The sequence below is a fragment of the Psammomys obesus genome, unplaced genomic scaffold, assembly GCF_907164565.1.
Source record: "Psammomys obesus unplaced genomic scaffold, mPsaObe1.curated_primary_1811, whole genome shotgun sequence".
NCBI lineage: Eukaryota > Metazoa > Chordata > Mammalia > Rodentia > Muridae > Psammomys > Psammomys obesus.
The window spans coordinates 5,796,914-5,824,310 of record NW_026596131.1 but is presented as its reverse complement, the minus strand read 5'-3'; the positions used below and the strand labels follow the sequence as shown (position 1 = coordinate 5,824,310).

The following is a 27,397-nucleotide window of genomic DNA, read 5'->3' as shown; positions in this document are numbered from 1 at the left end:
CATAGTCTTGGAGTAGGAATTTGATGATTTAACATTTGCCATATTCTTAAAACATTTCCTAGCACATAGCTATTAGGGTTGTTTTGTTGGTTTTGTAGCTATGTTTTAAAATTGTTTTTACTCATTATTTTACTATGTATCTCATAGAATATTTCATCATCAAGAAATTGATGGTGAAAGGCAAACAGACAATTTTAATATAAAAATAGAATGATTGAATGTGGAAGATGGTGTGGTGGGAAAAAAATATTTGCCGTCCCCAATGAATGAAGCCCAGAATTTTACCTTATAATTGCTTATATGTAAAGGGCACGATATTTGTGTAATGACATGAATGAGTGAATAAGTAAATGAGTGAAGTACTAAAAGATGAGAGTTACTGGGAAATACATGAAAATACAACCTTTCATCAGTCAAAATGGGATACTGACTGATTTCTTCATTTTATTCTGGGTGAACTAATAGATGACCTTTAAAATTACTTTAAAGCTGATCATAGATCCTCCTTTTCTTCTGTGTCTGAAAGACTGAAATAGAATTTGATTTCCACACCAGGCTCTCCTGGGGTCTGCTCTACGCTGGCTTCATCTTCATTATGGCCCTATCCCTGGCACTGGTTATCAAATCTGGCCAGTTTCTTATTCTGAGCAGCTTCGTGGTGGTCTTTAGCCTCTTCCTTCTTTATGGATTGTCTATGGTGAGTTGATTCAAAATTACCCAGGCCTGTTTTTTACCCTGAGAATTAAGCATTGGTTTAAAGAGGTCATTACTTTATATATAGTAGATTTTCTATCTTCCACTTGCATGCAAAACTTCATAGACAGGCACAATTTGGTGTATTATGTAACACACAATTTATAAGGCATGATTTTGTGTATTTGTATGATAGATCCGTCCTATCATCATCGTCATCATTGTTATTATTATTATTACCATATTTTGTTAGAGAAACATAACCCACCTAGGTTTGCTCTCCTCTAGATCACTTTGTCCTTCCTAATGAGTGTCTTGGTAAGGAAGTCTGTCCTCACTGGCCTTGTTATGTTCCTTCTCACCATCTTCTGGGGAAGTCTGGGCTTCGCAGCATTGTACAGATACCTTCCTGAATCCATGGAATGGACTTTCAGTCTTTTTAGCCCCTTTGCCTTCACTCTAGGAATGACCCAGGTGAGAATCTGTCTGATTATCTATTGGTGACATCTTTCTTCTCATTAACCTGCCGTCATTTTCTCATGCGATGCTCTAAGATTTAAAATCCTAGCATATGAACTTTGACTTAACAAAAAGTGGCCTTTTAAAGGTTTTTATGGGATTTAATGCAGCCAGATAAGTCATTTAGAGAGGGGAGAAAGTAAGGATGCTGGAGAGATGGTTCATGGGAAAAGAGCACATACTTACCCTTCAGAGGACCAGAGTTTGGTTCAACCGTCCTACAAATAGGGGTTCACAGCTGCCTGCCTGGATACCAGGCATACATGTCACAAACAAATACTTGGAGGCAAAGCACTCATCCACACAAAATAAAGGTACATAAATATTTTAGTAAAAAAATCTAGATGTGAGTTCAAATTGCCAACGTAGAGTCTCCTCGTTTCTTCCCAACGTTCAAATTACATAGCACTTATTAAAGCATAATGGGTGACTATTTTACCACTCTGTTAAACCTAGTTTGGATTTTAACTTTTATCATAAACCTAATTTCTCTTAATTTCTCAAAATTTTCAGCTTCTACATGAGGAATATGACTTAAATTCTAATGCACCCCCTGATCCAGCAGGTGGCTCAAATCTGACTATAGCAACTAACTTCATGCTGGCATTTGATGCATTTTTGTATTTGGCCTTGATGATGTACTTTGAAAAAATTCTGCCAAGTGAGTACAGATATGGCTAAAATAAACTAATTTTAATAGTTGTATTTCCCCAACCCGATCTCCTAATGTATGAATTACTCATAGTTCAAGAACCAATCTGGGTGTCAACATGAAAAAGATGGACAACGCTATTACCATTGGCCCAATCAGTTCTTTTGTTCTCTCTTTCCCCTTGGCTGTTCAAACATGAAACCTGAATTTTGCATATTGATTTACTAATCTTTATTTCAGATTCTATGTTATGGCTTGTTTTGTTGTTGTTGTTCATTTGATTATTAATTTAGGGTGCAGGGATGCAGATTCATGGCTTGGCACATGCTAAGCGAATTCTGTACCACTGAACTACTAGCCCCATCCACTGTTGTCTTGTTTCTTTGTAAAAATCACTTTAGAGAGCTCATTCCTAGGTGGGTCTGCTGTTGGTGAAAGTTTGCAGCTACTTTTGTGACTAGCTAGCTTAGCAACTCCGCGTCCCGGAGCTGCACATCAGAACCACCCAGCGAAATGTAGAGAAATAAGAAAGCCAGCTCCTGCCAATGCTGGAGAGACTCAAATGCAATTTCTCAATGGTGGGAGTTAGCTACCTGGAGTGTTAACAATCTTCCAAGCGTATCAGAACACGAAAGTGTTATGACCAGGGCCTGGTGGTTCAGCCTTGTAACCCTAGCTTTCCAGAGACTGAGGGAGGAGGGTGGCAAATCCAGGGCTTGGATCACAGGGAGCTCCAGGCCACCCAGGACTTAGTAAGATCCTGTCTCAAAAGAACACTCGAAAGGATGAGTCAGTGCAGACAGAGCTCCATGGTAGAGTGGTGTGCATGCTAGACGGTTATACTGAGTGTACTTATGCTTTCAGAGAGCTCCTGTTTTTTGATAATTTTTTTTTTTGCTCATCATAAAGATATTTTTCACATGCTCCATTTTTCCTGCTTTAAAACCAGTTTTAAATTATTAATATAACTAGGAATTTTCTCTCATCTAAAACCATTGAATTCTTTGATTTTCTGCCTACCGTTTATTCACAAAGCTTAAATATAAGACTAGACATGGCATTGTTCATATTTCTTTTAAAGAGAGTAAATATGAATAACAGAAAGGAAAACTAATCCTCTCAAATGGCAAAATCCTGTAACACTAGGTGTGAGAAATAGATGCTAATTGAAAACATTAAAAAAAAAAAAAAAAAAAGGAAGCACAGACCATGTGAAAAGTCTACACAGGTTTGAAAATTTCTCATCTTTACAGTGCAGGTCAGTTGCAGAATGTTAGAGAAACATGCCTTCTTAATAGCACTAACAAAGGTGGGAGAAAGAAATGATGATAAACCACAAACAGGTTAACTTCCAGCAAGATGCTGGTGGTGAGCACATTCTTGAAGCAGCCCACAAACCTTCCCATTCCCTACAAACATGCCATTTGCTCTTCTTAGTCCATCTCCTCTCCAAATATCTCATATAGCCAGTCATTGCTTCTTGGGGCCTTCTTTCTTTGCATAACATGGCTCTGGGTCTCAAATCAGAAATCAAAATGTCTAGCATGTCTTACGTTTTTATCCCAGAAATTAAGACTATTTTGAGCATGACTGAAGCTCATGCTCCCCAGAGGCCATGTTGACAGTCTTGGCCTGTGCTGCTGCTGAGAGCCATAGTGGTGTCCATGGCCCATGTTGACGCCTGTGGTCTGCACAGCCACCAGAGACCATTCTGAGGTCCCTGGCATCTGCTGACGACACCGGAGACCATGTGGCAGAGAGCTTTGTGCTCCTGCTGACTGTAAAGGAAAAGGAAGTGTTTGGATGTGTTTGGAAGTGTTATTGATGATTGCAGGCTCACAGTTGAGAAAGAAGGTCATACAAGGCTATGACAAACCCTACTTCCCCCCTCCCCCCAGAAAAGGAACAGCCTAGACAGGTAGCCATCAAAGAGAACTCTTAAAATTTGTGATAAGGATGCTGAAGTATAGCTATTCACAGTTGATGGCTTCTAGTGGGAATACAGGTAGAGAAGGACTCAGTTGTCTTTAAGGGACGGGCCTCTGGGAGTTTGACCATGCTCCCATGGGTAACACAAATTGCCCATCTTCTTGTTCTTGCTCTTATTCTTGTTTTTATTCCTGTTCTTCTTGTTCTTATTCTTCTTGTTATTCTTCTTCATGCTGTTCTTCTTCTTGTTCTTGTTCGTGTTGTTGATCTTGTCCTTCTCCTCTTCTTCTTTTCCTTTTTTTTTTTGTGAGGGAGGTCATAAAGATGGGGAGGCAGACCTGGGAGGACCAGGAAGTGGGTGTAATTGGGATACATGATGTAAAATTTCCAAATAAATAATAAAGCATTATGTTGGGGGAAAAAAAAGAAATGAATAGGGGAAAACTTGCAGTGAACCTTCATTTCTTACAATGGAGAGATCTTGGTTGGATTTGTTCTGATAAAGCTACCCAGTTGCCTCGTGTGGACCATGCATGAGCTCAGGTTTAGCAGCAAAGGGGTGGCAAGGCCGGTGGTGTGGTGGCAGTGGGTTAGTGGTGACTGACTCAGTATTCACTCATCTCCTGGTTGTGTAGATGAATATGGATATCAGCACTCTCCCCTGTTTTTCCTGAAGTCCTCATTTTGGTTGCGACAAAGAAAGCCTGGTCATGTGATTCTTGAACATGGAATAGATTCCGATCCTTCATCTGATGATTCATTTGAACCATTGTCCCCAGAATTCCATGGAAAAGAGTCCATCAGGTAATAAGGATGAGAAAAAAGGCTCAGCCCAAGCTGAGGAAGCCCAAAGTTTGGAATTATAGGCAAGCAAAGCACTCTTTGGGGTCTATAGATGGTTAGAGGCGGCCTCACCCAGCTACAGATATTAACTCCCACTTGAAGTATAAAAAAAAAAAATCCCACTCAGCAGATCATTTCAGTCTCACACTGTTGACATTTACATGAAATAAAATATCAGGTTTCACCCATGAAAATAATTAAGATTCTTACTTTGAATAAGTGTTTCTTTGTCGTTTTTAAAAACTCTTCTATCTTTTGAGATTATAACATGATTACATCATTTTCCCTTCCCTTTCCTCCCTCCAAACTCTCCTGTGTATTCTTCTTTGCTCTCTTTCAAACTCATGTCCTCTTCTTTCATCCACTGTTGTTACAAACATCTATTGTTTCTTCTTCCACCATTCCTCTTCGTCCCCATTTTTTTGATTGGCAATGCTATTCACGCTATCACTTACCCAGCCCTGGCTTCATTTATTATCCTTCCTTTTTCCTTAAAGAAGGCGCTCTGTCTTTCTCTGTGTGTGTCATTCCCTCTCTCTGTCTCTGACTTTCTCTGTATCTGACTCCATCCGTTCCACTCTTTCTCTCCTTCCCTCCCTCTTTTCAGTAATGGAGACTGAACCTTTGGCTTTGCACACACTGGACACCACTATGTCACTGAGATATATCCTCATCCCATTTTTAACTTTTTAATTATTGAGACAGGGCTGCACTGAATTTTTTCCAGCTTGGCCTTGGTTTCACTGGGTAACCCATGCAGGCTTTGAACTTCCATCCTGACCGTTTGCCCCAACAGCTTCAGCACTAGTTAACACATACACACACTCAAACACCCTCCCACAGTCGCACATACTCACACACTCACATACACACACACACACACACACACACACACACACACACACACACACAGTAGAGAGGAAGAAAAAAGAGAAGATCCAGAGACAGACAGAGAGGAGTTCAGTAATACGTGTTTTTCAGAGACAGGCATCTTAGTGGGACAGCACATTGTCCGCATCCCAATAAGAGCAGAGGAAAAAGCCCTCAGACTGCGGACTTCAGCTCATTCAACCCCCAGTGACAGCTCACGCCAGTCCTCTCAGCTCTCATCCCGTGGAGCTTCTCAAGCCCACTTCTTTTCTCGTCAGTTCCTTACCTCATCCGTGCTTCTATTTGTCCCAGAAATTAGGTAAGCTTAGCTAAAAGAAAAAAAAAAAAAAAGCAATATCTTCACACAAATTGTTTCTGTCATCACCTCCCTCAAGGGTGGGGATGATGAGCTGGCAGTTTAATGTGCTCAAAACAGAAAGGGGGAGATGATTAATTTAGTATGAATGAACGCTGAATTGTTCGGTGGCCAGTAAATGACAAGATAAGAAATAGAAATCTGGCTCAGCTTGTGAGTTCTACTCCCCGTGGTTAAAAAAAGTGACGTGGAATTCCAGATCTAGAACAGCACTTAGAGGACATAAATTTCCTCCCTAGTTATGGTCACCATCATGTAACCATCATCTTCCTGTGCTGGATATGTTCTGTGAACCAAGCATTCTGTACACAGAATGAGAAGCTTTAGTTCCCCTCAACGCAATTGAAAGCACTCTCAAGTTTCAGCTTGGCAAAGCTGAAGCCTGCCTGGACAATCAGAAAGGAAGTGGTATAAATGGGGTGAACTCAGGTGGGCATGAGAGTGAAACCCATCTTCCTGAGGTCACCATCCATTGCTTCTCTATCTTACTCCACCTCTAAACATGTCCCCGGGGCTCCTCAGCCAAGATGACCACATGTACCTCCAGCCTGCAGGAGGGGGTCATGGTAACCCTTTCACTGCTGGATGTTCATGTCATCTCCTATTGTGGCTTCCCCGCTTTGCAGTAATCTTGTTCTTAAAAACACTAATGTCACCTCACCCCCAAATATATGACACATGAATATATGTGGTAGAAAACATGCACAAAGTTTGCCCTCCCCAGAGATGATGACGGGCTAGAAGGCAGCATGCTAGGAGATTCTGCGACATAGATATGCCGCATAAGAGTGGCGCACGGGCTCTTCCTGGACACCGAAAGTAAGATCCATCCACCCATGAACCAAACTAGAAGGTCCAACTGAAGAAAACGATTGCCAAACCATAGCTTTTTTCTTTTACAGAATCCGGAACATTTGTAAAGAATACAAAGGAAAGCCCAATAAAATAGAAGCCTTGAAAGGTAAATAATAATAATAATAATAATAATATAAATATAGTGATAATATTTTAGCTTAAACATGATCTATCTTACTTTTGTTGAGTAGTTCTTGATAATATTTCAAACTGGAAATGTGATTTGAGTCACGTGACAAACTTTATCACCTTCAATACTTTAGTTCTACATTATAAATCTTTTATAAAAGTTAGAATGAACTAGTGTTGAAATATGATGTATTTAAAATTTATCTTGTATGTCAACCTATGTAGATTTTGGGCTTTCCATCTATAAACTCAAACTTTCTTTTTGTAATTCAAGGTATTATGCTTCCTTTTTTAAAGTAAATAAATAATTAAATTAGAATAAAGAATGAGGCACTTACTCAGAGGACTTTTGGCCATATAGTAACTTATTGTTAGTCTATTCTTCCGCTCAGTGTAACAAATAGTTTGCATATGCAAGGCAATGTCCATGCACCTATGACCCTGACACATTTCAGTCATTTAAAATACATAATTACATTTTCAGAAAGAATATTTTGAAAAAATATTTATTCAAAAAGATAAAATAATTCAATTGGTTCCATGGTAGGATTGTGTCATTTGAGTTATTTTTTCTTCCTAACTTCGTTCTTATGTCATTCATCTTTCCTTCCAGACCTGACACTGGACATATACAAGGGACAAATCACAGCAGTACTTGGTCACAGTGGAGCTGGGAAATCAACACTGCTAAATATTCTTAGCGGGTTAACTGCTCCTACGAAAGGTAAGAACTCAGGTTGGTAAATGAATCAGCTACTAATGTAAAATCCTTCTGCTTATTAACAGCAAACACAAATACAAGTGAAAATAAAAGCTCATTTACAGTATTATTCTATAAAGTTATACTACTGTTAGGTGTGAAACTTGAGTGTTTCATGACAATCGCTTCCTTGATCCTTAGTTAGCACTTGGCATTCCAACTTGCATGTGTTAGCTGCTGCGTGACAAACACTCCAAAACTTAATAGCTTACATAGAAATGTTTTTTTTCATCATTTCTGAAGATTCTGTGGGTTTCTCTGTGCAAAATCAAGTGGGGTTAGGTGGCTTAGCAAGGCCTCACCCATATGCTTGAGATTTCAGCAAGGACAGCCTTCATTGCCAAATGGACTTTCCACTTCTATGTGGCTAATATGACATTCTTCACCCACTGGCTTTATGAACTGAGCATAAAGAAATTAAATCGTATCAGGGAAGTTCTTCCTCAGCCTTGGCTTTCATCACACTGGCCAGGGTCTCACTAGCCAGCCATTCTAGACTGCTGGGAGCAATTGCAGAATTGCTGGATTGGCAGAAGGAAGCAAGTGAGCTTCCTGGAGGCAGCCCACTTGTTTTTGCACAGCTGAGGAATGGCTGTATCCCAGGCGTAGGCCCCAAAGATTTTGCCCCAAGACTGCTTATTGTTGCCACACTGCCTTTCCATGCTCGTCTCATACACCTGGCATGGCAGAGACCCTCACTGCTTACTGCTTCACTCTGTTGGGCAGATTTCCCGAAGACTATTTTGAAGATGTACCTTCATGACATAGTGTTGTTTAGACATATTGATGATTTCATAATCCCTGATGATGATTTTAAAGAATTTCTGACTTGATTCAAGTAATTTAAAAACGCTCCTTCAGCATAGCAAACACTGCTAGGAGCTCTGTGGACCTCCTTATGTCAAGCACTTGAAACAATGTTGAAACAAGTTAATAATCAAGGAGATACATTCATTCTAGATAAGGCCCAGGTGTACATCACAATAAGAAAGACCATATGAATATAGAAACAAAGAATAAATGATTAGCTATAGAAGTCAAGACAGGCACCTGTTACTTAGAAAAACCTTGACATAATTAAAAGAAACTTGCTTTGAACACATGTAAAAAATATAAAACTTCTGCTTGGAACTCATAATGAGCATATAGATAAAACCACTGCTTTAAACTTATAATAACCAAAGTATCTAGTTAGATATTAGTATCAACAGCCCTACTGTAACTCATTTTTTATGTAACGATTGTATCTATTTTTGAATAGGTAATTTTTTCCATACATAGGGAACCTTTGTATTAGATCTATAAAAACCCAAGACAGAATTAAACAGTTGTGGAAGCCATCTGCTTCATCCAAAACTATGTCTGTCTATTTATCAATCTAATTGTATGTATACGTTGTCTATATGTATATATGTATATGCTTACATTTATATCTGTATGTTTACATATATGTGGATGAGTGGTGTCTTAGGGAGTGCCCTTGTTTTGTCTATTGATTGCATATGTGCATGTGTGTGTGTGTGGTTCATAAAAATCTGCTTGCTTTGTCTGCCAAATGTGTATGTTTTTGCACCCTTCTTTGCTTAGTAAGTTTAGTAAGTGATAAGCGGCCCAGAGTGTTTTATCGGCCTTCTTAATTAGGACTCTGGCTTCCAGCAAGCCACTGTTCACTGCTGAGCCAGCAAGTTAAAAGGAATTAAGATTTTTCTTTTTACAATACCTTGTATTTACAACAAGAAATTGTCAAGGCTGCGGCCACTTGTACTCGCACTTAAAAGAGCCACCCAGCTTAACTGATTAAGACCCTCTGCTGTTAAATAATAAAAATTTTAGCCAGAGAGCTGTTTTGGTGGTGGAGAAACCAGAAGGCCTGCATCTCTCAATTGATAAAGCTTCAGACCTTAAATCTAAAAGTTCAGGGTCTAATTCCCTGCTGCCTCTCTTTTCCTTTAGAGGCTCTCGCGACCAGCAGCCCCTGCGAGTTAGACTGTACATAAAGTTAAACTGTATATAGAAAGTTAAGCTGTATATAAAGAGAGCCCCAAGTAGCAACAGTACCAGCCTGGAAGTTTAAGAGTGAAACTGTACAGAGAGAGCCCCAACCTGCAAGGCTACCAACCTGAAGGATTAAGCGTTAAATTATAGAGAGAAATACCAGCCACCAGCTGGTCATCGCTGACTAGATGGCCCGCAAGACTAGACAACCATGAGCTTCAGATCCCAAGGGGGCTTTATGGCTGAGGAAGCCACTGACATCAGCCTCCATGTACATGGGCTCACATGTACATGTCCACACACTCACACATACACATGCATTTACACATATGAAACACATACACACTCCAAAAAAACCTGAAGGCTGGGTTAAATAAACCTTGAAGATGAAGTTATATATCTAAAAGTGAATTAACAAATTGGGTGTTTTTATTTATAAATACTTTCATTGGCTCAACTGTCTCGGCACTAACAGCTGATCTTTATGACAGGCTCTGTCACCATCTACAATAATAAGCTCTCAGAAATGGCTGACCTAGAAAACATCTTCAGGATAACCGGAGTTTGTCCACAATCCAATGTGCAATTTGGCTTCCTTACTGTGAGAGAAAACCTCAGGCTTTTTGCTAAAATAAGAGGAATTCCACCCCAAGAAGTGGAGAAAGAGGTACATACATACGTTTAGGAACTTTTTTTTTTTTTGGCCCAAGTGTGAATATTAAAACCCATTTGTTTTAAGATGCATTTTTTTTCCAATTTCTGTGTATAAATCGGTGGTGTGTGTTGTTACATAGGAAATCTAATTTAAACAAGAATATTTATACATAATGTATAGGGTGCATTTTGCTTAACTTTGAATGCAAATGATCGTTTATACCTTATGAGATAAATGTCATTGTTCCCTCCATCTTGCACATAAGAAGATGAAGTTTGAAGAAAGCAAATGACTGGAGCAGGCTTGTTTCATAGGTTAACATGAACTGTCATTCAAGCCCAGAACCTTTGACTCCACTGTCTATGCTTTTGTCCGTCACAATGAACAGCTTTGAACTTATGAGCTAGAAAAAGAAGGAAAGAAAGGAAGGAAGGAAGGAAGGAAGGAAGGAAGGAAGGAAGGAAGAAAGAAAGAAAGAAAGAAAGAAAGAAAGAAAGAAAGAAAGAAAGAAAGAAGGAAAGAAAGAAAGAAAGAAAATGTTCTGTGTATGATTTAACTCTTGTCTTTTTTTTTTTTTTTTTCAGGTGCAAAGAGTTTTGGTAGAATTGGAAATGAAGAATATTCAGGATACCCTTGCTCAAAACCTAAGTGGTGGACAGAAGAGAAAGTTAACTTTTGGAATTGCCATTTTAGGAGATTCTCAAGTAAGTCAGACCAGATTTTACAGGCAATTTTCAGCAAAAATTCAAAACTTGCATTTGCAAAGGATCTATGTGGTAGAAATGTTTAGAATGTGCAGTACAAGAGGAAACTTGACACACTATCCTTTTAAACCTAGACAGTAAGGAACACTGCGCTGCTCCCTGAAAGAACTTTTTGCTTCAGAGGAAAATGCTGTCCCTTCCCTCCTCTAGATTTTCCTACTGGACGAGCCCACTGCTGGCCTGGATCCCTTTTCAAGGCACCGGGTGTGGAATCTCCTGAAGGAGCGCAAAGCAGACCGCGTGGTCCTCTTCAGCACTCAGTTCATGGACGAGGCTGACATTCTGGCCGGTAATTCGTTGGTGACTTCATCCAGGGATCTTAGGACTAGCCTTCTCAACAGCTGCATTTTATCCTGCGCATCCAAACACATGGTGAAGATGTGAACTTAGCACAAACATATGAACATCGATTATTTTATTGAATCATGTATGCGCATGTGTGTGTGCTTGTGTGTTCATGTGTGTGCAGGAACACATGTATGTATGTGCATGTGCAGCCCAGAGGCCACCCCCAGACGTTGTTCCTCGGGAGCTCTTTACCTTGTTTGGTGAGACAGGGTCTCCCTGTGGGTTAGGCCGGCTGGCTAGTAAGCCCCAATGATCTCTCTCTCCATCTCAACCTCAGGGTGACGGAATTGCAAATCATCAAACTCAGCTTTTTCCATGGGTTCTGAGGCCCACGATCCTCAGCTTGCACAGCCAGCACTTTAGTAACTGACCTAGCTCTCCAGCTCTCAGTATATCTTCTAAGTGCTGTGTCTTTAAGTTGCTTGGCGTCAAGGACCTGCCAAGAAACTCACTGTGAAGGAAATGAAGTCTACATTCTAAGAGCTTAATTCCTTCGTTCAGAATTGAGTTAAATCCACTTGAAACATTCAAATACTTTTAATGCATGGTCTATTAAAATGTATAATATAAACCCACACGGTTTAGTCTCCCTGATGAGGTTACCAATGAGAAATAAGCCTAAGAAGGGATTGAGGGCTATGATTCATGTAGTCTTCATTAAGCCTGGTCTGGAGACGCTCCTGGATTGGATTTTAGATCATGTAAACAACTGTCTGCCTTTTCTCAAAAAACAAATGACCCACCTCTGAACAGACTTTCTTCTTTGCTTCTTCCTCTTCAGACAGGAAAGTGTTCATCTCCAAGGGGAAGCTGAAGTGTGCAGGCTCGTCTCTGTTTCTGAAGAAGAAATGGGGGCTTGGGTATCACTTAAGGTAAGGACTTGGTAAGGTCACAGAGCCCTTGTGAACCAAGAACCTCTTGAAAGTCCTGCCTTTCAACACTGTTGGGTTGGGAGTTAAAACTCCAGAACATAAACTTTGAAAAGCATTATGCCATGTTTTTCTGACGACAGTGTCCTTTGCTTTACAGAAGCTTTTCAGTTTCATGAGGTCCCAGTTATTGATTGTTGCTCTTAGAGCCTGTGCTGTTGGAGTTCTGTTCAGGAAGTTGTCTCCTGTGCCAATGAGGTCAAGGCTCTTCCCCAGTTTTTCTTCTAACAGATTTAGTGTGTCTGGTTTTATGTTGAGGTCTTTGATCAACTTGGACTTTAGTTGTGTGCAAGATTATAAATATGGATCTATTTGCATTTTTCTATGTGTAGACATCTACTTAGACCAGCACCATTTGTTGAAGATGCTGTCTTTTTTCCATTGAACAGGTTTTGGCTACTTTGTCAAAAATCAAGTATCCATAGGTGTGTGGGTTTATTTCTGGGTCTTCTTTTAGGTTCCATTGATCTACCATTCTGTTTCTATGCCAGCACCATGCTGTTTTTATTACTATTGCTCTGTAGTACAGCTTGATATCAGGGATGGATATACCTCCAGATGATGTGTTGTACAGGATTGTTTTAGCAATTCTGGGTTTTTCTGTTTTTCCATATGAAGTTGAGAATTGTTCTTTCAAGGTCTGTAAGAATTGTGTTGGTATTTTGATGGTAATTGCATTGAATATGTAGATTGTTTTTGGCAGGATGGCCATTTTCACTATGTTAATCCTACTGATCCATGAATATGGCCTACAGACTGGGAAAGGATCTTCACCAACCCTATATCTAACAGAGGGCTAATATCCAGAATATATAAATAACTCAAGAAGTTAAAAAGCAATAAATCAAGCAATCCAATTTAAAAAAATGGGACATGGAGTTAAAGAGAGAATTCTCTATAGAGGATTATCAAATGGCAGAGAAACACTTAAACTCAACACCCTTAGTCATTAGGGAAATGCAAATCAAAACAACCCTGAGGTTTCACCTTACACCCATTAGAATGGCTAAGATCAAAAACTCAAGTGACAACACCTGCTGGAGAGGATGTGGAGAAAGAGGAACCCTCCTCCATTGCTGGTGGGAATGTAAACTTGTACAACCACTTTGGAAATCATTCTGGCGCTTTCTCAGACAAATTGGTATAGTGCTTCCTCAAGATCCAGCTATATCACTCCTAGGCATATATCCAAAATATGCTCAAGTACACAACAAGGACATTTGTTTAACCATGTTCATAGCAGCTTCATTCATAATAGTTAGAATCTGGAAACAACCCAGATGCCCTTAACTGAGGAATGGTACAAAAATTGGTACATTTACACAATAGAATACTACTCAGCAATTAAAAACAAGGAAATCATGAAATTTGCAGACAAATGATGGTAACTAGAAAAGATCATCCTGAGTGAGGTATCCCAGAAGCAGAGAGGCACACATGGCGTATACTCACTTATAAGTAGATATTAGACATATAATAAAGGATAAACATACTAAAATCTGTACACCTAAGTAAGCTAAGCAAGAAGGAGGATTCCGGGTAAGATGCTCAATCCTCACTCAAAAAGGCAAACAGGATAGACATCAGAAGAGGGAGAAAACAGAGAACAGGACAGGAGCCTACCACAGAGGGCCTCTGAAAGACTCTACCCAGTAGGGTATCAAAGCAGATGCTGAGGCTCATAGCCAAACTTTGGGGAGAGTGCAGGGAATCTTATGAAAGAAGGGGGAGATAGAAAGACCTGGATGGGACAGGAGCACCACAAGGAGAGCAACAGAACCAAGAAATCTGGACCCAGGGGTCTTTATCTGATACTGATACTCATGGAAATAACCTAGAACCTCTGCACAGATGTAGCCCATGACAGCTCAGTGTCCAAGTCGGTACCCTAGTAAGGGGAACAGGGCCTGTCTCTGACATAACTCAGTGGCTGGCTCTTTGATTACCTCCCCTTGAATGTAGAGCAGCCTTACCAAACCACAGAGGAAAGCAATGCAAGCAGTCCTGATGAGACCTGATAGACTAAGGTTAGATGGAAGGGGAGGAGGACTTGGAGAGGGGCATAGGAGGAAATGAGGAGAGAGAGGGAGGGTGGGCTTGAGAGGGAAAGAGAGAGAGGACTACAGCTGGGATACAAAGTGAATAAACTGTAATTAATACAAAAAATAAAAAAACAATAGCACATAATAAATAAATAAATTTAAAAAAAGAAAAGCATTATACCATAACAATAGGTTAATAAGTCAATAGTTGAGCCTGGATACTGTTAACTTAAATCTATTGTCCAAAGCTAAACCTGTCACCATGCATTATGATAATCATTTATCTTAAACTTTGAATTTTGTATTGATTATTTATAATACAATTTTTAATTGATTCCATTAATTTTCTGAGTTGTCCATCTATTCTTAAAAAATAAAATAAACATAAATGCAGCAAGACAAACGACAGCAACAACAAAATCCCAATGGTTCCATTCTACTCCCTGGAGCCTAAACTAAGCAGCCAAGTGACATGGGGTGGCCTACCCTATCATGGCTTCCATGCCCTGCACACTCCCCTACCCAACACCATACTCCTTTCTATGATCCCTTTGTTGTCTTTTTTTTTTGTCATGTTTACATGACTTTTACATGACTTCTGATCTTCCACTGTATTTTGATTGACTTTTCTTGCCCAAAGAAATTAGCCACTCTTCTCATTCTGTTATAGACTATGTCACCTAACATCTGTCTTTTTTAAAATAACAGTTTGCAGCTGAACGAAGTCTGCATTCCAGAAAACGTCACATCGCTTGTTAGACAGCACATCCCTGAGGCTACGTTATCGGCCGAAGGTGAAGGGAAACTTGTCTTTACATTACCCTTAGACACAACCTACAAATTTCCAGGTAATGTGCATGGACGCAACAGAATGAGGTTTGGATATAATATTTACAGTAATAGTTGTAGTGATCGCTGTATAACTATACTCTACTGAGAACTTATGACATCTTCAGATGTTAAAAATGTGATCAAAAGAATAACAGAAGAACGAGATTTTATCCATACTGGGAAACATTCTATTGTAGTTTTGGGGTTGAAATGCTTGAACATATTAGAGAACTCCCTTCAGCCTTTGCTTCCTCTTTGTGGTTATCATAGTATCTTAGGACTCACAGCCCGAAACACTTTAGTCCTTTTTTTCTTCTTTGCTGGTTACAGCATAAGTGGATCCCATTTGTGTATGTCCTCTGGAATAGCCTCTTAAATTAACCAAGCTTAAAGTTGAGAAAACCAAATTATGTAATTAAGTAAATTGTAAAAGCAAAACTAAAATGAAATTCAAATAAAAATGTAAATGAATATAGGTAACTGACCACAAGAGAGTATATTTGAAGTTATAACACAAATGTGAGACAAAATAAGACCTAGAATTAGAAAACTGGAATAATTTACCCAATGTTAGTTTCTGTGCTAGTTAACTATAATTTGCATTTCTTAGTTTGAAAATATATTCTCAGTTCACGTGGTTTTGGCCGTGGTGACTCACTGCTGTATGTGCCCTGTAGATCTTTACCGGAGTCTTGATAGCTGTCCTGGACTGGGAATTGAGAACTATGGTGTTTCCGTGACAACTTTGAATGAGGTGTTCCTGAAGCTAGAAGGAAAATCGGCAATTGATGAATCAGGTAACTAAAATGTGAAACCTTTTTTTATTTATTTGTTTGTTTGGCTTTTTTGTTTTTGTTTTTGTTTTTGGTTCTAAAGAAAAGATTACAAAGTGCAAGGTTCTGTTATTTTTAGGCAAGACTGTATAAAGTGTCCATTCATCCTTTGTCAATATCGCCTTGTCTAAAATCATTCTTCTCATTATTAATGTTGAATTTTTTACTGGAGCCATAAAATATAACCTTTGATTAAAAATCTTTTCAACCTATTGGGCTGTATTATTGAATCAGAATTTGGGTTACTTGGTGGCTGCTTCTTATCCATTTAAAACATTTATGAACATATAACACATAGATGCATGTGTGTATTATAGGACTACAAACATGTAGACTATGTATACCTGCATAACTATTGTGGCAAATTGTACAAACAGGCAGAGGCAGATGATCACATCACTCACGCTTACTTGTCTGTTTGCCTATATCTTCTATTATTTGTAAGTGAGATCTATTAAAATCCCAACTCTAAGCCTAGACATGTCTAGTCCTGGGCTTTACTCCCTTTGAATAGGGAGATGGTGTGTTTTGAGTTTCTGTTATTCAGTTCATGTGTAAGTAGAATCTGTATGTCTCTTGTATGAATTGCCTTTCATCATCCCTGTGTGAGGCCTCTTTTAATCTCTGATAAGGGCGCTCATCCTGAGCTGTCTGGTATTGGTATGGATGCTACATCTTTAATATACAGTATATTGTCCCACTTTAATTTCCTCTTCTGCTTTGAAATCAAGATGCATTTCTGGAAAACAGCATGTAGTTAAATTTTACCTTTTGTTACGCTTCTCAATATACTTGCCATGGGAGATGGTGGAATGTTTATATTTGAAAGTGGTTACCAAATTTATCTGGGCACAGGGTCTTTTCTGAGACTGACATGCAACCAAGGACCATGTATGAATGTAACCTAGAACCTCTGCTCAGATGTAGCCTGTGGTAGCTCAGTAACCAATTGGTTTCCCATAGTGAGGGGAACAAGGACTATTTCTAACAGGAACTCAATGACTGGCTCTTTGGCCTCCCCACCCCCCAAGGGAGGAGCAGTCCTGTTAGGCCACAGAGGAGAGCTTTGCAGCCAGTCCTGAAGATACCTGATAAAACAGGATCAGATGAATGGGGAGGAGGTCCTCCCCTATCAGTGGACTTGGAAAGGGGCACGGTGGAGATGAGGGAGGAAGGGAGGGACTGGGAGGGAATGAGGGATCGGGACACGGCTGGGATACAGAGTTAATAAAATGTAACTGATAAGAAAAAAATAAAATTAAAAAAAAATGAAAGTGGTTATGTTTAACACTGTCATATTGATTCCATGTGCTCTTTTTTCTTGTTTATTTATTTTATTCACTTTACATCCTCGAAGCCTCATCCCTCCTCCCCTTCCAGTCCCATCTTCTCTTCTTCCATCCTCCCCTTTTTCTTCCCTTTCCCATCCACCCCAGCTCATCAAGTTGCGTCAGGACTGAGCATGTCCTCTTCGCCTGTGACCTAGCAAGGCAGTCTTGCCAGGGGAAAGTGATCAAAGAGCTAGCAAGGGAGTCTGTGTCCAAAGAAGTCCCTACTTTCCTTTACTAGAGGATCTACATGAGGTATAAGCTGCCCATCTACTACACCTTTGTAGGGGGCCTAGGTCCGGTTCACACATGATGTTTGGTTGATGCTTCAGTCTCAGCGAGCCCCTCTAGGCCCTGGTTAGTTGGCTCTGTTGTTCTTTTGATTATTATTATTATTATTTCTGGGTCCCTTTCTCTTTCCTGCCACTATTCCCCAAGACTCTCTATGCCTCAAACAATGTTTGTCTGTGAGTCTCAGCATACGTTTTGAGGCACTACTGGGTAGAGCCTCTCAGAGGACAACTCCTGACAGTCTCCTGTCTGCAAGCTTAGCTGATTATGATTCATAGTGTCAGGGGTTGGCACTCTCCTATAGGGTGGGTCTTTGGTTGGGCCAGACATTGGTTGGCATTCCTCAATCTCTGCTCTATCTTTATCCCTGCATATCTTCTAGGCAGGGTAAATTTTGAGTGGAAGTTTTTGTGGGTGGGTTGGTGTTCCCTTCCCTCTACTAGGAGACTAGTCTAGTTAGAGGATGTCCTCTTCAGCCTCTATGGCCTCTGCTACTAGAAATCTCTGCTTGAGTCCCCCCCATATCCTCCCAGGAGCCTTCCCTGACTTAGGTCTCCAGCTTGTCACAGAGATGTCCCCACCCTCAGTTTCTCTTTTCTCTACAGGCCTCTGTCCTCTCGCCCTTGCTCTCCTCACGTCTGATCTCCACACCATTAACTCTCTGCACCCCCTCTCCTCCCTTGTTCCCTCTCTTCAGCCACTACCTCTGTCTATTCTGTCTCTCCTTCTGAGTGGGATGTATGCACCCTCACTTACATACATATTACTTATCTTCTTTGGGTCTTTGCTTCGTAGATGCTTATCTTGTACTCTGTGGCTATTTTTATCCCTGGCCAAAACTAAAATCCAAGTGGATCAATGCACTCAATATAACACAAGATAAACTAAATCTATTAGGAGAGAAAGTGGGGAAGAGCCTCTAGTTCATTGACACAGGAGACAACTTTCTGAAAGAACACCAGCACCTCAAGTTCTAAGATCAACAATTAATAAATAGGATCTTTTGAAACAGAAAAGCTTCTATAAGGCAAAGAACTCTGTCAATAGAACAAAAAGACAATCTACAGGTTGGGAAAAGATCTTCACAGATCCTACTTCCAACAAAGGGCTAATATCCAAAATACATAATGAGCTCAAGAAATCAAGCACCAGTAAACAAAAGAACCCAATTTAAAAATCAGGCACAGAACTAAACAGAGAATTCTCAACAGAGGAGTCTTGAATGGCTCAGAGGCAAATAAAGAAATGCTCAACTTCCTTAGTGATCAGTCAAAACAACTCTAAGATTCCCTCTCACAACAGAATATGTATATATGTATATCTGCAAACACACACATACACATATATATATACATGTACACACACATATATATGTACATGTATATATGTGTGTGTGTGTGTACATGGATGTGTAGCCACCACTGGAACATGGCATATACTAGTAGCTGGAACACAGAAGATTGACTCTCACTCCCTCAGCTGCCATCAACTGTCCATTGCTTCTCTACCAGGGGTGGGGGTGCCATGAGCCCCTCCTCCATCCATGCTGAAATTTACCAGCTTGACCCTGTGCTGGTCACCAAGGCTACTGTGAGTCAATGTGTACAGCAGCCATGTCACACCTAGAAATTGCTTTATATACTTTCTGTACACACAATCCTCCTTTTTAACAACCCCCTTTGTTCAATAAATGTATCTTTTTGCCTCTTTCCAGCCCAAAGCAGTAGCCAGTAATGCCATATAATGTAGGAGGAGCACAGAGGACTGTATGCTGGAGCATCAGTAAAAGCTCACCCACACAGCAGCTTCAGCCGTGCATGCCTGGAGCGTGTTTTTACAAATTGCCTCCTTTTACAAATTGTTTGGCAGAGGTTGACATCGCGGGAGAAGGACATACAGGACAAACAGAGAGATCTGGGGACACAGAAAGACTTACAGAGATGGAGCAGATTCTCTCTTCACTTACAGAAATGAAAACAGTGACAAATAGTCTGGCTCTCTGGAGACGGCAAATCTGTGCAATTGCAAAGGTCCGCTTGTTGAAGTTAAAGCATGAAAAGAAAACTTTCTTGTCTCTGTGAGTATCAGGATGCTCTAGCTCTCTCTTACAGAACACCAGAGGTAACGAAGGTGGGGAAAGAAGAGAAAGCATTCCCTGCATCTATAAACCTAAATAAGCATTGCTAATAGCTTAGTCACTGGTCCTAATGATTCTCTATTAGGAGACTAGGTGATGGAACTTATAATGTTTCTAAGATGAGCATAAAGGAAAATCTGAAGTGATATAAGTTTCCTTGTATATTTCTTGTCTTTCAAATTCTCCACTCTGGGATATCAGACACATGGCAGAGATCCCATCTCCCAGAATCCACATATCAGCGACCCAGATCTGATGATTTGTCCTCATCTTACTAGCGTTGTTCTGGCTGTCAGGCATCCTCTAGCCTTCTTTAACGCCAGTAACTTGCTACCCACTCCTACCCTGCACATAACAAATACCATCCTTGACTTAAAGGCTCATATCAATCATCTTCCATTACTATGAGGATGTCTGTGATACCTTGCATATCAATAAGTTACTTTTGTTTTACAATTGTATTTTTATCAGATTCATTGATCCATTTATATGTATGTGTATGATCGTGTACATACATGCATTTGTGGGTGCATGAACCTGTGCATGCCAGAAGAGGATGTCCGGTGTCCTCTTCTATTGCTCTCTGCCTGCTCCTTTGAGGCAGGGTCTCTCTGAACCTGAGGTTCACATCTTTTTGTTCAAGCCAGAAGCCAGCAAGCCCTAGGCATACTCCTGGTCCCATTCCTTCTTGATCTGGGATTACAGGTATATGCAGAACAACTGGCTTGGTAAGTGAATGCCGGGATACAAATTCCAGTTCTTGAGATTGCACGGCAAAGACTCTTAACCACTGGGCTATCCCTCCAGTGCCATGATCTTTGTGCTTTAAATTAATAAATGGAGACATACATCCTAGCACGTAATTCAGTCTCAATAAATATTATACAAGATGTTGATAGGAAATAGAATTATTTAAGATGAAAATTAACATTACACTATCAACTGTGAGTAACAAAGCCTACAGAGAGCAAAGAAAGAATGGATGCCAGGTGTTTGAAAAGATTTCAGACAAGACATATTTAGAAATTAGGCACAGAGGGAGGTTTCAAAATAGTAAATATGATGGCAGCATTTTAGGATTGGTCAACTTATTTGGAATATGGAGTAAAAGAAAGTAAATATAATTATTATTAGTTGATAATTAATATGTACAAATTAATTACATTATTAAATAATTAATGGTTGTTCAGAATAAGCTAAAAATTAAGTAAAACATAAGTCTGGAGAATAAAGAGAGCATGTGGTCATTTATAAAAAGTAGAAACTGTGGGAAGTGAAGTGGATATGAAGAAAACGGGTGGTGGAAAATGATGAGAGGAGGAGAATCATGCAGGATTTGTGAGATAGGCGGGGTCTGAATGTCCGGATCATGGGGGCTGTATACCCACAAGATACATGGTATGGGATACCCAAGGGTAGAAGAGAGCTGACCAAAGAGTAAAGCTACAGTTTACCCCCCCCCCCAATTTCAAACTGGGACAGGGGCAAAATAATCTAAATGTAGGCAGAGAGTTACCCGGTTAACGTTTGTAATTAGTTAACCAATCCCAGTATGCTCATAGTGACAGTTCTATTCTGTGCAGGCTCTTGGTTCTGGCGGTTGGATTTTTCCCTATTCTTTTTGAGCACATCAGGATGAAAGTACATCAAATCAGTTACTCTTGGGAACTCTCCCCTCACTTGTACTTCCTTGCTCCTGGACAACCTCCCCAGGACACCCTCACTCAGTTATTGGTCATCAATAAGACAGGTAATACACGGTTACAATTTACATATGTATTTTTCATTCTAAAAGTGCTGAGCAGAGGTGGGGAGGTTGTAAGGGAGGTCAAAGGTAGCAGAATGGAGAGCCAGGGAACAAGACAATCTACTTAAACACATTTTGTTCAAAAATGTCAGAGAGCTATCTGATACTGTATAGTCTCATTTTAATTAAAATAGTGTTAAATAGTTTTCTATTATGTGCATACATCACATCGTGTTTATCATTCACCTGTAAATATCACCTGGATATATCCCCAACAAATGGCTGTTATAAATAATACTTCTAAATATGATCATGCCTTTTTTTTGTAAAGACTTTTCATTTCTTTGGGGTATCCTTTTAGAAGTGGAATTGTTATACCATGTAATGCATATGTCTAAACCCTTAAGAACCCAACAAACTCTTTTTAAAGGAAGTGTATGTGTATACTAGCGATTAATGTGTTCTAATTTCTATACATCTTGGATGATACTCATTCCTGTCTTTTTATACCTATCATGAATGTCACATGATTTCTTCTGTTTTGTGTGGATGTATTTTTTTTTTATTTATGTGCATGCCTTTGTAAATAAGGTTGTGCATGCATGAGTGTCCTTGCAGAGGCCAGAGGCCAACACTGGATGTTTTCCTCGGTCATTCTCCAATTTTTATTATTTAAAACCATCTCTCACAAACCTTGAATTCATTGTGCTGCCTGTCCAATGAGCTCCAGAGACCTGCCTGACTCTGCCTCAGCTGTCCTGGTGTTATAAATATGTACCAACACACCTGGAATTTTGGGAGGGTGCTGGGGATGAAACTCAAATCTTCATCTTGCTCAGCAAGCACTTTATTGACCAAACCATCTCCTTAGCCCATTTTCTCTACTGGTTCCTATTGTGTTTTGTTAATGGGGTATTGAGGGTCTTCTCGTGTGCTCACTGACTTTTTTGGAGGTGTGCACTTGCCAATTTTAGTAGATTTTCTTAAATACATGCTTCTTCGTTTTCTGCACATGCTTTAAGACATAATTGTCTCCACAGTTTCAAAAGATAATTAACTAGCCAAGTTTTGACAAATTGTTCCACACTGGTGGTTTGTCTGGGTATAAGGTCTACAAAGCCACATCACCAGGTGGCCTTCCTACATCAGGAAACTATTTGAAAATCAAGTAATAACCTAGTAAGAGTGAATTCAGTTTTTATAAGTTTAATGGTTAGAAATCATCTGCCATTAAAACTCCTGTAGCTATTCATGGCAAGATTCTAGGGGAGGGAAAGCTATTTCAAGAGCCATATGTTAGGAAAGAGTGTTTATGTAAATACACTTGTTGTAGCATGAATTCCCAGAGCAACAAACTGACATTCAGTTCACAGCAATGGGGTTACTATGTGGAAAAGCGCATGTTGCAGCCTTTATAATAATTTAGCAGTCGTTGAGCTGAAAAACTTAACATGGACTTCTCTAGCTTTGAATACCTAATATGTTGAATGACATCTTAGGGGCAAGCATTGACGACTTCATCCACTCTGTGGAGCGGCAGAACATAGCTTTGGAAGTCGACGCTTCTGGAGCCAGAGATGGCACAGATGACCCATCCTACAATGGGGCCCTTATTGTGTCTGGTAACGAGAAGGTACGCTGGGCTCTAGCTGAGAATTTCCACCAAGGTAGAAAGATAATCTAGCACTCAAATACTCAGGTCTTCAGCCTCAGATATAGAAACCCAAGCAAATACTTTTTATTTTTGCTTCGTGAACCTTATTCATTAATATAATAAATAATTCTTGCGTCTATCACATTCGCCAACAAAACCCATGCATATTAGCAAAATATATACTTTATTCAAGTTCATTAATTATTCATACTTAATGTTATATTTGAGACCAGAAAATTCATATTTCTTTTTATAGATTTTTATGCCATATATGTTTTAGAAATACTGTTTTGTTTGTGACAATAAACATTTCAAAAATAATTCTAGCCTGAAGCAAGCCACTTGGCAGATTTATTACATGGCTTTGTTTTACTTCAAACATGCTTTGTTTTACTTATGCCAGTGTTTGCTTTTATTTACACAGCATTTTGGTTCATTTTTGAAACTGTAATTTGCTTATATAATTTGTGGGATTCTTTTGTTATTATTTGAGACCATTTTAAAAACATGATCGTGGGGCCAGAAATGTATCTCATTGTAAGTGCTCACTCTCATATATGAGGTCTTTGATTTGTTCCCAAGCACCACCAAAAAACAATGACAACATCATCACATCTTAAAATACTGAATTTGAATATCTTTAGGGGGAAAAAAAAAAGAAGATCTTTGGTAATTAAGCGATCTTACTCATTATGTTGTAGAATCAAAGCTTTTCATTTGCATGCAATACCAAGAGACTGAACTGCTTTCCAGTTCTGATGGACATCCTTAGCAATGGGCTGCTTGGAATGGTTAAACCATCAGGACGCATCCAAACTGACAGAAGCACATACTTTGTGGTAAGTTCAAGTCCTTTGGAGCATCCTTGCAGATCATCCTTTCAAGTACTGAATCATAGCCTTTTGGAGTCAACCATTACATAACCAAAACTTGGATTCACATTGACTTACTGTGGCTTTGGAAAAACAGTGTATTTTGGGGCTTTTTAAAATGCAAACTAAATCATTTTCCAAAGAGGATATGAGATGACAAAAGTAAAATCATGCAGTACTGTGATTAACACAAAGTAATGAACAAACAGAATGAAGAAAAGAAAGGAGGGATTGGGAGGAAGGAGAAACGAGATTAATTGCTACTTTTACAAATGCTACCAAAGAGATCTGGACAAAACTTAGCCTGGAATTCCAGACTGTTCTTATTATAATCACTCCTGGTTCTTGCAAAAATATCAAGTCCTTTGGCCTACCTTAGTCCTACCACACCAGCTTTTCCAAAATACAAAGCAAAGAAAAAAAATCCATTTCTCTGCCTGACAGTCACGGTGGTTTATGGGAGTCTGGACTCCTGGGAGATGGAGACAGAGGATCCCCGGGAAGCTGCTAACTACGTTGCCCTACCTATGTTCAAATGAGTGAGCCTGCCTCAGTATGTAACACAGAGAAGAAATGGAGAGAGACAAGCACATCAACTTTTGCAACCCCACTTATACCTGCACACATGCAAACAGGCATACACCATATACATGGACAAAAAAAAATTATATTTCTAACCCAAGGCCTGATCAATTGAGCATAGACAACCCTTCAAATTTAGGAACTGGGCAACCATCTTTGGAGAAGATTCCTTTATTCTCAAAAATACTTCTCCCTATTACAGACTTAGTATTTTTAAATGTTTTTTTTAACTTAATATTTGAACATTGTTCTATGTAGTATTTTGCCTGAATGAATATATGCCTGTGTACCACTTGTGCGGCCTTTGAGGCCAGAAGCCATCATATTCTTTGAACCTGGAGGTACAGATGGTTATGAGCCATCATGTGGGCGCTGGGAATAGAACCTAGATTCTCTAGGAGAACAAGCTATACTCTTACTAGCTGGGCCATCTCTTCAGCTCTACATCTTTTAACACATTTAAATGTATTTACCTGTACCCACAGACAAGCCGGGACACAGGAAGTACTTACCAACTTACTTTCTTAAACACATAAATGAATATCTATGACTGACTCTGTCCCATTCAGCTCTCTGGCCTAGTGTCTGTAGTTATAATTCTTTTTAAAAATATGGTTAATCAAGCAAGCTGTGGGAATCTTAAAATGATGATGGCTTTCAAGAGTTTGTGCATCCCCTTTCCTTGAAGGCAGTTGCAGTGGCTACAACCAACAATAGGGTCGCTTGGTCCTTTCAGACCCCCTCCTCATATTCCAGCTCTGCTTTGGGATCCCCCTGAGGCACAAAGCACTTGATATGATTTTTGAGCCCAGCTACCACATTTGAGATATTTAAAGCTCAGTTTGGAAAACCGAGGATGTCAGCTGTGACTTAACCTAACATCAGAGCAAACCGTAGGATAACTGACATAAAATGTATTGTTAATAATTTCCAGCTGTGCAAAGTTTTGAATTGCTGCGTGCTCTCTGAACAGTTTGAGCATGAAGTGAGGCAGTCCAAAATCAAGCTTACAAGCTGCAAGCACAGTGAAAAGCCTAGAGATCCCAACAAAGACCTAAGGCATACAATCAATTTAATAATTTAATTTATGCCGTAAAAAAAGAAGCTCAGAGTTTGTTCATTCAGCTTTGCTTTTGCAGAACATAAACGCTAATCCATTTGAATACCTGGGGTATTCTGCATTCTGGCTGGTCCTGACCTCCACTTGTCCTCCTTATATCGCCATGAGCAGCGTCGGGGACTATAAGGTAACAATGAATTCCAAGTAATTCTAACTTCAGTTACTTTCTATGGTTAGAAGCTGAAAGGAGAATGATAATGCTTCTTTTATGAAGACACATACGTATGCTTGATTGAGAGGCCAAATAAAAATTAATTGGCTGTTTTGTAAGTTCAAACATGTCTCTGTAGATTGAAGAAAATTCTTATAAAATGTTACAGATAGGCAAAGAACCTAGAATAAACAAAACAACTTTGAAATAGATAATAAAGTCTGAAGACATCAAGACTCAGTACAGAGTTGTAGTAAATAAGAATTTGGAGAGCAAGATGATTGGTTAATCAGGTGAAAGCATTTTGTTGTGTAAACCTAAGAACCTGAGTTCAAGACCCAGAACCCACAGTGGAAGAAAAGAACCAGCTGCCAAAAGTTGTCTTCTGACCTCCATCTGCATGCCATAGCCTTCACACCTTCACAGGCTTGTGTATGTACACAACACACACACACACACACACACACACACACACACTCTCACACACACTACTGATGCAGTTTTTAATTAATACAGTTAAGTAATTCAGTATGGTAATTAAGTACAATCATACAGCTATACAAATGGAATACAAAATTCAAAACTAAATCCATACACCTAGCATCAATAGATTTTCAAGCTGAAAGGTATTGAAAATGTATGGAGTCCTTAAATCAATTTTTTTTAATGCACAAATGTTCTAGCAAATATTTTGCTGAAGAAGGGACACAGAAGGGAAATATTTTCAAGAACAATGGCTGACATAATGAGTAATCAGAGAAGTGACCCCATTGAGATAAGATTTTACACAAAATGAATCTTGTTCAAATGACTTGTTCAAATAACTGGCATTAACAGGAATCTCTGAAACTCTTATGCAAGCTGGTACCTGGGTAAATTGCATGATCACCTTGCAATTGGACTATTTCTTGTAAGCTTAAAAATAGTTATTGTTGCAACTTTTAACTTTTTACCTAAAGAGAAAAACCATCTATACACACTCATAAAGGACTGAATATTATGGTTTTAGCAGTTTAATTAACAATAACCAATGATTTGAAATAACCTAGATGCCCATCCAGATATAAATTAATAAAAAAATTCTGGTATAAGCATGCATACAATTGAATTCTTCTTGGAATAAGTATTTTAAAAATTGCAATGTTCAACCGACAACTTGTAAATTCTAACTTGTACTGTGTTTCAGATTCAAATGAATCTTTACTGTGTCTGTAACTTACAGAATACATGATATATAGCAACTGTATACTATACTATTGTGTATTAATGCAGGCGCTCGCCAATAGCTATAAATTACTGTGTATACAATGTTAGTATAGTTACCTATATGATTTATATGTAATTATATTTATCATATAATTATGTCTGCTATATAGTGTATTTTAAATTTCTTAAAGGTTTAGGATATAGCTCAGTTGGTGGTGTGGTTGCGTACTGTGCATGGATTCCTGGGTGTTAGGAGAAGCAAGACGAACAGGAACACAGTGTGTTT

The 27,397-nt window shown here is 39.3% G+C and overlaps 1 protein-coding gene across 9 annotated transcripts in view; it reads left to right on the top strand.

Moving 5' to 3' along the window:
• The window catches only part of LOC129665668 (ABC-type organic anion transporter ABCA8B-like), a 72,516-nt gene that overhangs the window by 24,943 nt on the left and 20,176 nt on the right, over positions 1-27,397 (top strand). For 8 of the 9 annotated variants that reach the window (XM_055592475.1, XM_055592474.1, XM_055592470.1 and 5 more), the window contains 17 exons: positions 556-697; positions 982-1,167; positions 1,726-1,873; positions 4,429-4,597; positions 6,785-6,843; positions 7,480-7,590; positions 10,113-10,288; positions 10,861-10,980; positions 11,191-11,329; positions 12,170-12,260; positions 15,068-15,207; positions 15,868-15,987; positions 19,512-19,719; positions 21,363-21,529; positions 23,026-23,159; positions 23,882-24,019; positions 25,774-25,881. In XM_055592475.1, coding sequence (XP_055448450.1) covers positions 556-697; positions 982-1,167; positions 1,726-1,873; positions 4,429-4,597; positions 6,785-6,843; positions 7,480-7,590; positions 10,113-10,288; positions 10,861-10,980; positions 11,191-11,329; positions 12,170-12,260; positions 15,068-15,207; positions 15,868-15,987; positions 19,512-19,719; positions 21,363-21,529; positions 23,026-23,159; positions 23,882-24,019; positions 25,774-25,881 — 2,356 coding nt within the window. The remainder of the gene's footprint in view (positions 1-555; positions 698-981; positions 1,168-1,725; positions 1,874-4,428; positions 4,598-6,784; positions 6,844-7,479; positions 7,591-10,112; positions 10,289-10,860; positions 10,981-11,190; positions 11,330-12,169; positions 12,261-15,067; positions 15,208-15,867; positions 15,988-19,511; positions 19,720-21,362; positions 21,530-23,025; positions 23,160-23,881; positions 24,020-25,773; positions 25,882-27,397) is intronic. The other variant, XM_055592476.1, reaches the window with a different exon arrangement.